The sequence below is a fragment of the Thamnophis elegans genome, chromosome Z, assembly GCF_009769535.1.
Source record: "Thamnophis elegans isolate rThaEle1 chromosome Z, rThaEle1.pri, whole genome shotgun sequence".
NCBI lineage: Eukaryota > Metazoa > Chordata > Lepidosauria > Squamata > Colubridae > Thamnophis > Thamnophis elegans.
The window spans coordinates 90,453,951-90,467,312 of NC_045558.1; the positions used below are offsets into that span (position 1 = coordinate 90,453,951).

The window sequence follows — 13,362 nt, forward strand, 5'->3', positions numbered from 1 at the left end:
CCAGGAAATATTCATCTCTTTTGAACCAAATTTACTAGAAAAGAACACACTTCAAAAGAATTGATAAATAAATATAGTACTTGACCTAACAAAGCAATATTTGTAACTTACCATTATTACACCCCACACAAAAAATCGAAGAATTATTTCCTTATGCTGATCTCTATAAAACAAAAGAATTTTTCCTCCCTTGAAGAAAAACAAGAACATTAAATGTGGCTTAGGATAGTTTTAGTAGACTAATAAAGTGAAACAGAACTAGTTCATGATGTAAATATTGCAGCATTAAATAGTTCTATTAATACCTTCATCTAATCTGATTTTGGAGTATGTTTTTCTTAACCATATTAAAATTTCTCAGCATTGTAATGTAAATAAGAGCAGTTATTAAATAATTAATTCTGACGTTCTATGACTTGTTTGAAATGTTAAAATAAGTATTTCCTTGTGTTGTTCCAAAAAACCTATTTGAACAACACTTGTATTATTATACCTATGGAAGGGCCACCCACCCCTCATACTTATATAGGGAATTATAATCTCTCATCTTTCTATATAGCACTTGATGAAACTTTTTTTGCTTATGTAGAGGAAGAGAATACAATACCTGAAGTCCCAAAAATGCCATAAGAACAGAATTTATTGTTCCTAAAATTCCTTCAGGGTCAAAGGGGACTGTAGTAAGATACAACACCTATAGATTGAGAAAGGTACATTAGAAATTCTGTTTAATTTTATTGAAACATTAGTTGCTAATTTAAATACAATTTGATTTAGCAATACTAAACTATTTAGCAACTATTTATAAAATTTGTTTGTCATCCATCTCACTGCGAGATGCCTCTGGGCGACTTACATTAAAAGCAGTAAAACCATACATATAGATAGATAGAAAGATAAAACTAGAACAGTAAGTAAATATATAATATGTATACAAAACAGTAAGAGTAAGAATACAAAGTTATGATTAAAAAATAGAAGCAGGATGCATAGTAGGGGAGGTACCATTGAGGCCCCAGGCCAAATGACACAACTAGGGCTTCAAACTCTTAATGAGGAAGGGTGAGGGCAGATCTCACCCCAGGGGCACAAGATGCTCCAAAGGGCTGGCACCATGGCAGAGAAGGCTCTTAATTCTGGACCCCACCAGCTAGAATTCCTTGACCAATGGGGTGTTCAGCATGCATCCTCTACCCAGCATGGTTGAGATGGTTCTTCAAGTAATCTGGATTCATGGCATGCAGGGCTTTATAGATAATAACCAATACCCCAAAAGCAAACTAGCAGTCAAGTGCAGCTCGCAGAACAGAAGTATAACATAGACCACTCTAGGGGATCCGAAGACTGCCTATACTTCCAGTTGAAGCTTCAGAATGCTGTTGTGTAGCCCGATGCAGAGCTTTAGATCTAAAAATGTTTTTTGTTCAGATGTTTCTTCTGACCCTGAATTTCTATGTCACGAGACTGGGAGCAACACATAGGCATAGTTATTCCATTCCAGTTAGAAAGTAGGAATAGCATGGGAGTTACCTGTGCCTACTGTCACTTAGTGTTAGACATCTGGATGGAGAAATTTTATTTGTTATATTTAATTTATTTTAAATGTATTTATTTATTTGAAAATAGAAGATCTAAAGTAAATTTAGGGCTATTACAAATGCATAATTGTGATAACTATAGCAGTAATTCACTTAAATTATTGTTCAATAGGACATAATTTAAGTTAAATGAAGTGAAGATGGGAAAAAATAGCCAAGCCATTCTACATATTGCTAGCACTAAAACTTACTGAAAAATAGGTGAAATTGCTCCAGCCATTGCATTTCTTATCTGCTTTCTAAAGTCTTAGAGGTGGAGAACCTCAACTATTTCTGCAATGTGCAATCATAAAATTACTTTAAGAAATTAAAGAATGGTAATGTTGATTTCCTTGTTTGAATGAAATTGTAAGTGAAAGTTCTGTCACATAATATGTATCTTCTTTACATTTTAAAAATATTTAAAAATATTTCTAATGAAAATATTATGTGAACACATTAAGAAGAAAAGTTACCGTATATACTCGAGTATAGGCCGACCCGAATATAAGCCGAGGCACCTAATTTTACCACAAAAAACTGGAAAAGTTATTGACTCGAGTATAAGCCTAGGGTGGGAAATGCAGCAGCTACCGGTAAATTTCAAAAATAAAAATAGATACCAATAATGTTTTTGAATATTTATTTCAAAGAAAAACAGTAAACTAGCGGTGTATTCAATGAAATACTTCACTCACCTCATGATGCTGATGTCCCGCTGTGATGATGATGTCCCGTGCAGCCGCGGGAGCGATGTCCCGCCTCCTATGACACACGGCACAGTGATTCCTATCATTGGATCACTGTACCAGAGGAGGTGGGACATCGCTATGTGGCTGCTTGCCATAACAAGGAGGAGGTGGGACATCGTTGCAGAGCGGCAGGAGGGGGAGGAAGGGGAATCGTAAGACAGCCCTGCATTACATTAGAACGTGAGGAGGGGGGATGGTGCGGTGCGCGCTGCGCGGCAAACTGACACAGAGGGAGGGGAAACTCACAGGGGCACTGGGCCATTCACGAGTGTCACCCAGCGGCATGGCCCCGCCCCTTTTTCTCCTCCATTTCGGGCAAATTTTTCACTGACTCGAGTATAAGCCGAGGCGGCTTTTTTCAGCCCAAAAAGTGGGCTGAAAAACTAGGCTTATACTCGAGTATATACAGTACTTGATTTCAAGGAATAAATACAGAAAATAAGAAGCTGGCAGCAATTTTGAAGAATTACAAAAATTGAAATCACAATTTGCCTTCCAATATTCTTAATAAGCAGTGATAAAACTTTGAACCAGGTTGAATCTAGCACTACTGCAACGTGCTCTACATGGGGCAGCCCTTGAAGAGCATTCGGAGACTTCAGCTTGTCCAGAATGCAGCCGCGCGAGCGATCGTGGGTGCACCTCGGTTCACCCACATAACACCTATCCTCCGCGAGCTGCACTGGCTGCCTATTGGTCTTCGGATACGCTTCAAGGCGCTAGTCGTCACTTATAAAGCCCTTCATGGTATTGGACCTGGGTACTTGAGAGACCGCCTGCTGCCAATTACCTCCAATAGACCGATCAGATCCCACAGATTAGGCCTCCTCCGAATTCCATCCGCCGGCCAATGCCGACTGGCGACTACCCGGAGGAGAGCCTTCTCTGTGGCTGCTCCGACCCTCTGGAACGAACTCCCTGTGGGGATTCGAACCCTCACCACCCTCTAGGCCTTCCGCAAAGCCCTTAAAACCTGGCTGTTCCGACAGGCCTGGGGCTAAAGAGTTTTTGCCCCCCTTCTTGAATGGTATGGTTGTTGTGTGTTTTTAAATTTTGTATTGCTATTTCTCGTCTTTTTATTCCCCTGTCTGTACCCCCTTCCCTGATTGAATTGTGAGCCGCCCTGAGTCCCCTTCGGGGAAAAGGGCGGCATATAAATGTAATAAATCCAATCCAATCCAATCATTTTACAAATAGTTGATAGATGTTTGGAATGTTTAACTCACATTAGAAGATGGATGTTGATAGATATGTTTTCCTCCTAGAAGCAAATGATCAATGTAAGCTGCTGCCCCTCCAGTACAGTTGGGAAACTTTCCAAAACTGCCAATACCTCCAGGTCCAAGGTAGCCTCTACAGGAGGGGAGGAAAAAATATTTGTGAGTCATATGTTAGCATGGGTGTGATCAGACTGATTTGAAAAGGTCAAGAGCTCTTTTTGTGTAGTGTGTAGTATAATGAGAAAGCAGCTTTGCAAGCTATTAAGATTGTATGTACAATGGCTTCCAGAATATGTCAACAATTTTCGCAACTGGCCAATGTCCATCATTTCATTTTATTGCTTTTCCCACTGTCCATAAAAATCCCAAAACAGGAATCTCATGACAAAATTCTTAGCCTGACTATCATATCTAAGCCATTTTCACAGCCCTTTAGAAGTTCCATATGTGAATCACTAAAAAAAAAAAAAGCAGTCTAGGGATAAATAGCACTCCTGGAATAGTTAGCTCCAACTAATTTCAGTGAAGCTTCTTAATTTAATTTTATTTAATTTTAAATTTTATTTATTTTGTCAAGCACGTATAGGATAACAGATACAAGTATAAACATGATTATGAATACAGGAAATGGATACGAATAAGTGGGGACAGTAGGACAGGAATGGTAGGCATGTTGTTGCGCTTATGCATGCCCCTTACAGACCTCTTAGGAATAGGGTGAGGTCAACAATAGAAAGTCTAAGGTTAAAGTTATGGGGGTTTCGGGATGAAACCACAGAGTCTGGTACTACATTCCAGGCATTGACCACTCTGTTGCTGAAGTTGTATTTTCTGCAACTGAGTTTGAAGTGATTTACATTAAGTTTGTATCTATTGTGAGATCGTGTATTGTTGGGGTTGAAGCTGAAGTAGTCATGAGAATATTGTAGCCAGTTGTCACTCAAGTTAACTAATGGCAAATAAATATTATTTTAATGCTAAACATTGCAGTGTTATTAATCAGAACAGCATATTAAATCTTATAGGTATCTGGAAAAGATAGAATTGAAAAGAAAAAGGATTTAAGTTTCAACTGACTTTGGACATCCAGGTACACTCAAAAAAAAGGTGAGACACAGCCAAAGTCCTTCAAGGGCCAGCATAAAAAGCCACTGGGGCCAATAAGGAAGAATATCCTGAAGAGCAGGGTAGGAAGTTTCCTATTAAAACATAGAAAGAAAAGTAAAATGTGCGTAATTCAAGTTTCATTGGGAAACTCCTACAAGTGCTGAATTTGCTGAAGGTATTTACTCTAACACAATTTGTATACTTTCAAAAGGTTTTCTTCTATTAAATATCTTCATAACACTAGTTAACTTCAGCCACTGACATATGGGCCAATCTTTTTTTTCCACAATGGAAAAGAAAAACTAATGTGAATACACTTGCATTCAGTGTGTAAACTATTTCAGTGGTTTTCAGTCCAGATCAAGCATTACAGTCAGGTAACTGATTTGTTATCTAATAACTTACTTTTATCATTCTTCCATTTTCAATTTTTTTGAGCAATCCAAAAAGAAGCAATATATTCATTAACAAAGAAAACAAAATTAAACAAATGTTAACAGTATTAAACATTAAAACAGCTAGCAAAAATAAAGCACCCCAGTAAAGCATTAGGAAGGGCCTAGCTAATCCCAAAACCCATTTCTCACTCCTTTCTTTGATTCATCACCTACACTAGCTAGATATTTGAAGGAGTGTTTTAAACTTGTATGTTTAATACATAGTTCAATTGATGTGGAAGAGAAGGACTCCATTTTGTTTTGGACTTAAAGCTAAGTGCTGCCTCTTTTGTCTGTTCTAAGAAATAGATCAAAGAACTATATTCAGGTAGTAAACATTCTATAACCTAAACCCATTTCAAATACTGAATGACAAGAACAAGAAGCAAAAATTAGCAACTTTATTCTTGAAAAGTTTAATAATCTAGGCTTCTACGAGATGCCTGAAGTCACCTTTTTGACCTAATTTACTTTACTTCAGGAGAAGCTTTTAATTCAGGAACAACTCCACCAGATGACACACTTAAAATGCAATAGCAGCACAAAAGCCCTGTATGCTTGGAAAATTATTCTGATGTATTGTTCTTTAAAGCGTTCTGAAAAAAGATACTTCTGTCTAAATCATTTAAGAAACTCTATTGCTTTCTTGGGGACGCGATGGCTCAATATTAAATTCAATATTAAAATTGAACAGACCTCTCTGAACAGATGGGGAGGGACACAATGACACCTATCTCCTATTTACAACACAGTTCTTTCAACAGTTCCAAGGTTCCACACCCATTTATAATATTCAGATATCCCTGAGGGCACAGATAAACCTCCAATAGCCTCAATGACTCTCAGAGAGAATGCCAACAACCAGATGACTGCAAGGGAAATAAATCCTTCCATTCTCCATCATTAAGTCATAACTGAAGAAGCTTCTTGAATGAGAAGTGAAATGTCTTTAAGGAAAAACAAAGAAAATCCAATTGCTTTTTGAAAAAGTACCTTTGGGACAATCATGATCTGGATGACTTAGAATTTCCATAGATATTGGGGTAAGTTAACTATTTAAGCAAGGGAGATAACTGATAACTTGTATTTGATGCATTCAATAAGCTCTATTTCACTTTTCTCTAAATTTCATATTGAAGCAGAGTTTTAATTTTTGAATTAGGAAAAGCCAATACTCTCTTCACTTTAAGTTGAAATACTACTATTAAACCATTCACTGACCAGAGTACTGTTCTCAGGTGCAGGTTTGACAAAGAGCAGTTCTAGTGTTGCAACAACAAAATATGTGCAAGCCAATCTTTGGAGCACACCTGGAATTCGTAGATTATCCAAGGAAACTAAAAAAACCAAAACAAATAAAAGCAATACAAGTGAGCATAAAAGTTTACTGAATAATGGATGCAGAAGTAGTTCTCATACTGTCCTATATATATATATATATATATATATATATATATATATATATATATATATATATATATATATATATATATATATATATATATATATATATATATATATATATATATATATATATATATATATATACTGTTTCCAAATTAACAGTGTTATAACTGGATTTTAATCTAAGCAAATTAACCCAATTACTTTAAGAAATATTATGTAGCAAACAAGGAAAATTAATTTTTTTGATTGGAAATGAGAAAAGTAATTTTTTAAGGGAGACTATTGAAGTTAATAATTCCAGTTTTAATTTCAGTAGTCCTCAATTTCTTGTTCCCCTTTCTTACTTACTGTATTTTTCAGAATATAAGACACACCATGGTTTCGCAGAGGTAAATTCAAAAAAAGTTTTTGCACTCTGCAGGCTTCCCAAATCCTCTGCATGCCTCGTTTTTTGCAAAAAAAAAAAAAAAAAAAAAAAAAAAGAGCATGCAGAGCTTTGGAAGACTTGTAGAGTGTTCCTGGGGGTTTGGGGTGTGTGTGTCAAAAACTAGCAAAAACCAGCCCACTTTTTGGAAAACAAGGGGGGCATGCAGAACTTTGGGAGGCTCGTAGAGTGCTCATGCGGGCTTGGGGGACAAAAATGGTCCATTTTTTGCTCGTTTTTGCCCTCCCCAGCCCCCAGGAGCACTTTGCAAGCCTTTCAAACTCTCTGCATGTCCATTTTTGCAAAGGGGGTTGGGTTTCAGTAGGCCAAAAATGCTGTATTTAGTGTATAAGATGCACCCAGATTTTCACCCTGTTTTTGGGGGGAGATAGTCACACCTAGTCCTATGTAATTATTATTTAGTTTTTGACTGTTCAGTCATGTCTGAATCTTGGTGTGATGACTCAGGGCTGGACATGAAAGCAACATAGCAGGAGTGAAGGCTTAATTCCCTTTTATTGCTCCAACTCCCCCCCCCCCCCAAAAGTCCCCACAATTCATTGTAAGTAATTATGTAACTTCTGAGGTGAATAATAGAATAAAAAAAGAATGTTTTTTTCGACTCCAATATGATACACTGGATTAAAAACATGAATCAGAACAAAAGAAAAATTGTTAATTCTAATACCTGAATTAAATATAAATTTATCCTCCGAACTATCATGTTGCTTCCGAAGTCATTTTATTCCACTCCCTTTATAATACTTAGATTTATACCCTTTATGTGCATTAAGATGAGATGTTACAATGATTTGGAAACAATATGAAAAGTAATTATCATGTTTTCCCCAAAATAAGACCCGGTCTTATTTTCTTTTGGGCCCCAAAATAAGCATGGGATGTTTTACCTGCTTACCTTAGGACCACCACAGCCAGGCCTCCCACACTCCAAGACCTGTTGTGCTGCTGCCTGAGTTCTTCTGCAGCCGCTTCTAGGCAGACACCATGTGGTGTATTGTTCTGGTGCCACCACTTGCAGAACAGTGGTGCAATGCGCCATATGGCATTTGGCCACGAGCAGTAGCACTGGTGCAAAGTGTCATGTGGCATCCAGCCACAAGTGGCTGCTGAAGTCAGGCAGCAGCACAACATGTCTTGGAGTGTGTCAGGGCATGGGAGGCCTGGCTGCACCAGTCTTAAGGTAAGTGAGTGTGGGGCATATGAGTCAGCTCCACTCCCCACCCTCATCCTAGCTTGATTTTTACACATGCACCTCAACCCATCTCATGCAATTAGACAGTGGGACGGAGTGGGTGGGATCTTAACTAGGACTTATTTTTGGGCTAGGTCTCACATTAGGTGCACCCCTAAAAATCAAGGTAGGGCTTATTTTCAGGATAGGCCTTACTTTTGGGAAAACATGGTACTACTTTGCAAGAACTCATGTAGTTGCAACAGTTTGTACATAGTTCCACCTGTATGAATTTCCATTTTTTCAAAATTCTATTGTGATATACAAAGTGAAGGGCACGATTTTAATCAATATAAAAATATAAATCTCTTAGCACTTACGTGGTCCAAGGCAATAATTTGGGTTTACAATTATTAGTCCTATTAAAAATAGGAGGAGACTTCTCCATAAAACTTTGCCCAGCAATTGCCATTTGGAACAACCCCGTCTTAACATGACACTGAAGGACAGTGAAATAGAGGTGCCCATAATAAATACAAACCTAGAAATGAAAAGGAGAAACAGAAAATCAGAAAAAGACATATATTATCTGAGGATGAAATTAACTTCAAGAATTGAAAAACTTTAGAAAAACAAATATGAATCTTGTATTGGCAATGAAAGGGGGACAATTTGAATATTAGAAAAAGAGTTGAACAGTTCCTCTCTTTCCCAATGATCTACAATAAATTCCAGAAAACTACTATATTTTTCTGAGTATAAGACTCACCTTATACTCAAAAAAGAGGCTGAAAATCTGGGTGCATCTTATACATTGAATACAGCATTTTTTGCCTCCTGAAGCTCCGCCCCTTCACCAAAATGGCTGTGTATACCCTTATGGAGGCTTTCAGAGAGCTCCTGGGGGCTGGGGAGGGCAGAAAGGTGTGAAAAATGTGACGTTTCTTTGCCCCCCCCCCAAGTCCCCAGCAGCACTCTATAAGCCTTCATAAGGCAATGCATGCACATTTTTTGACAAAAAACAGGGCCATTTTTGCAAAAAAATGAGCTTTTGCTCATTTTTGGCCCCCCCACTCACCCAGGAACACTCTGCAAGCTCCTCCAAGGCTATTCATGACTTTTATTTGGAAAAAAAACTGGCCGTTTTCACAAAAACCAGGCTGTTTTGGGGAGGTTTGCAGAGTGCAAAACTTTTTTTTTCCTTTTTGGAAAGCTCTTGGAAACTGATTGATGAGAATTACATTGATCAAGTGCTGTGGCAGCAGAAACAAAGTCTTAGTAGCTGCAGATTGTCAGCGATTTTCTTCTCCAGCACATGGATAAATACATCTGGAAACATCTACCTACATACCTACTCTCTCTTCTTCCCTCCCTCCCTCCCTATTGTATTTCTCTCTCTCTCTATCCTTCTACCTACCAACCTACCTACTCTATTTCTCTCTCTATCCCTCTACCTACCTACCTACATTCTCTCTCCCTACCTACCTACCTATTCTCTCTCTATTTCTTTCTCTATCCGTCTACCTACCTACCTACACACACTCTCTCTCCCTATCTACCTACTGTTTTTCTCTATTTCTCTCTCTTCCTTCATCTACCTACCTAATTACTCTCTCTCTCCCCCTACTTTCCTACTGTATTTCTCTCTCTTTCTCACCCTCTCTATCCCTCTATCTTCCTACTCACTTTTTTAAAAAAATTGCCACTTCAAAACCTTAGTGCGTCTTATACTCTGGTGTGTCTTATACTCTGAAAAATACGGTATTTCTTTGTTTCAATATTACTAGAAAATGCAAAAGACTTGAGCTCTTCTTTAACATACATATTCTCTGCAGTTCTTTTGTGGGTTCCATAGTACAAACTATGTGGAACATATTTTTATATAATAAAAAATCAACTATTCCAAAATTCTATTTTTCACTTACCAATTTGGCAAGAGCCTTCCTTGTATCTATTACTTTCCAAATTTTGATCCAAAAGTCCTCCTTTACCCAAACTGTTTAGACATAGCCTACTTCTTCATAATATAGAAAAATGTAGGATAGACAGCATCACCACCAGATAGATTTGCAGTTGGCTGACCAACTGCACTCAGAGTGTAGTCTCCAATGAAACTATATCGATATAGAGGCAAGCATGCAATGGGGCACCTTTAGATTCTGTTTTAGGGCTAATACTTTTCAACATCTTCATAAACTATTTGGAAGAGAGGATAGAAGAGGAACTTCTATTCTCTCATCATTGCAGATGATAGCAAGCTGGAGAGAATAGCTAACATTTTAGAAGATTGTCTCAAGATCCAGAAAGAACTTGACAGACTTTAATACTGGCCCCTATCCAACAAAATGCAATTCAAGTAAGGGAAAAATTAGGTTTTACACTTATGCAAGAAAACCCAAATGCTCAGGAATAGAATAGGTGATACCTGGCTTAAGAGCAGTAAACTGGGATCTGGGAAGCCTAGTGAACTATTAAATATGAGCCAGCAGTGTACTGCAGCCTCCAAAAAAACAGTACAGTCCTAGTCTGAATCAACAAAAGGATAGTGTCAAGATCACGTGTAGTACTGCTTTATAATCCCTTGGTAAGACCACACTTGGAATACTGTGTCCAGTTTTGATCACTACAATACAAAAAGGATGTTGAGACTCTAGAAAGAACTGAGAGAAGAGCAACAAAGTTGATTAGAAGACTGAGGCTAAAATATGACAAAAAGTTGTAGGAATTGGGTATGTCTAACAAAGAAAAGGAGTAAGGTGTGACATAACAGCAGTCTTCCAATATTTGAGGTTCTGTCATAGAGAAGAGGGGTTGACCTATTCCCCAAAGCACCTGAAGGCAGAATGCAAAGTAACTGATTGAAATCTATCAAAGAAAGATTCAATTTAGAATTAAGGAGAAATTTCTGACAGTAAGAACAATTAATCAATGGAATAGTTTGCCTCCAGAAGTGGTGAGTACTACCACTTCTTGTAGTATAACTCCCTCAGTGAAATACATTATTGTTGCTGGTAAAAATTCTTTAAATTGTAAGATGAAAAAATAGACTGAAATAGACTTCTACTGAAATATAAAAAAAAGTTGACTGTGAAAGAATGAATACTTAGATTTGCTGAGGAAAACTGCAAAAAATAAGAACACAGTGCAAAGGAGAGGGGGACAGAAAATTATGCCAGCTCAAAGAAGCACTTCCTGCATGAACTTCCAAACCTAGTCCTATCTCAGCAATGAAACATCTACATATGATGGAAGAAATTGAGCAGATGGACCATTTAGGAAACTTGAGCCAGCAGAGGGATGGGAAGAGCAACAAAAGACAGGATGATGTCACATTTGCAACTGACTGTAGCTGAGATGAGGATTTCATGTATTTCTTTTTTTGAGAAACAGTCAGTGGATCTCTCTTATGGTGGGAAGTATAGAGCAGCCTTCTGTTAAATGAACTGCATGACAATGTTAAGGTTTTTATGCTTTGGAAAAACAACTTTAGGAATTATATTTAAAAATCCAATTATTTTTTAAAAATAAAGTTTTGGAATTGCATGCACTTATTACCATTTTATTCTAAAACTACAGTTTAAAGAAAGTCACTGGAAACAGTAACCATTTTGGCGATTAAGAATCCAACTAAACTTGTCCTGACCAAACTGACAGACCAAATTAGAGATATTCCCATATGGATTTCTTCTGAATGGACTTATAATTAAATTCAAGCTATTAGTAATCAACATGAATTACCATGGAAAGACGAGGTCTGCTATTGTTAAGCCTATAAAGAGAAACAGACATTGTTAATGTTCATAACAATGAAGAACTACTATTCTTAGATAATTAAATGTACTATCTGGTTCTAAAGTATTATTAACTGTTAACAAATACATTCTGAACTTTCTAAAAGACATAATACAAGGTCTGCACATTGAAAAGTAGTATTCTGAAGTGAATAAGTTAAAAAAAAGAATTTATTTCAAACCACATACAGGTCCCATTCCTCCCTTTTTTCCTCTTTCTCTGCTTGTCCAACTACAAACTATTAATTATCCTTACTGAACATTAGTTGGAACAGCGGAATTTTAAAAACTCCCAAACTCCCAAAGCAGAACAGTAAATGAGGCAATTTCATTTTATATAAATAATGCGGGAGGACAAATGGATTTTGAATATCTTACCATTCCAGCTCTGATGCTTGAAGAACCAATACTTTCCTCCACCATAATTCACAAAGATCATAATTGTAAGTGCCAGGCTATAAAGTCAAACAGATATCATAATCACACACTGAATGCATATATTAACAATTCTGAATACACTTTTTCATTGTTGTAGTGATAAAATATTGTTTCTCAATAAGTCTTAAATTAGTAAATTTGATCAATACTTTTATCTTTCAAATTGTGACAGCACAGAGAATATATTGTCATTTAAATGTTACCAAATAATTTTTTTAATGGGGTAGGTGGGTCAGATATAGCAACATCAAAAGAGACCAGCAGAAATACTTAAAAGATTTCATGAATACTTTCACAAAATAGCTGCCAGAAGAATATGGCAAATCTCAAAATGCTCATTTTCCCCCCTGAACCATGCTCGCCTAGCCAGTGTGATGGGAACTTTTAAGAGTTCTTGGGCCAGAATGAAAGCTCTATCTAGGACTTGGAATCACATGAGCAGAAAATGCCCATTTCACTACTGGGTTTGCCTATAAATACAAGACATTTGAAGAAACCTGAAGCAAGATTTTTTCAGGTGAGTTCAGCTTGGAGGTGGGGCTTCCAGGATTTTTCACCTGGAAAAAAAATGGCCATTAAAAATAAAAAGACAAATATGGACAATATAAATTGCCTACTACTACACTGTAATGTAGTGTCTAAGGGAACTAGATCTCTTTAGCCTACCAAAGAGAAGATTTGGATATGATAGTCATCTTCCAGTTTTGAAAGGCTGTTACATGAAAGAGGGGCTCAATTTAGTCTCCATAATACCTGACAGCAGGACAAGAAGCAACGGATGGAAGTTCAACAAAGGGAGATCTAGCCTGGAATTAAGGAGAATTTTCCTGATAGTGGAAACAATTAATCAATGGGATAGGTTGTCTCCTGGAGCTGTGGGTCCTTCATCCCTGGAGGTTTTCAAGAAAAGATTGGACAATTTTCTGGTAAAGTATAAGGGCAATTCTGCCAGGGCTAGGGGATTAAACTAGAAAACCTCCAAGATTTCTTCTAGTGGCTAAGGCTGGAAAAAAATGT

The 13,362-nt window shown here is 37.2% G+C and overlaps 1 protein-coding gene across 2 annotated transcripts in view; it reads right to left on the reverse strand.

The window, feature by feature from the left end:
- The window catches only part of HGSNAT (heparan-alpha-glucosaminide N-acetyltransferase), a 33,831-nt gene that overhangs the window by 7,133 nt on the left and 13,336 nt on the right, over window positions 1–13,362 (reverse strand). For both annotated transcript variants that reach the window (XM_032235314.1, XM_032235315.1), the window contains exons 8-15: window positions 12,286–12,362; window positions 11,855–11,885; window positions 8,497–8,657; window positions 6,315–6,430; window positions 4,627–4,748; window positions 3,556–3,682; window positions 608–694; window positions 112–189 (exon numbers count right to left, since the gene is read on the reverse strand). In XM_032235314.1, coding sequence (XP_032091205.1) covers window positions 112–189; window positions 608–694; window positions 3,556–3,682; window positions 4,627–4,748; window positions 6,315–6,430; window positions 8,497–8,657; window positions 11,855–11,885; window positions 12,286–12,362 — 799 coding nt within the window. The remainder of the gene's footprint in view (window positions 1–111; window positions 190–607; window positions 695–3,555; window positions 3,683–4,626; window positions 4,749–6,314; window positions 6,431–8,496; window positions 8,658–11,854; window positions 11,886–12,285; window positions 12,363–13,362) is intronic.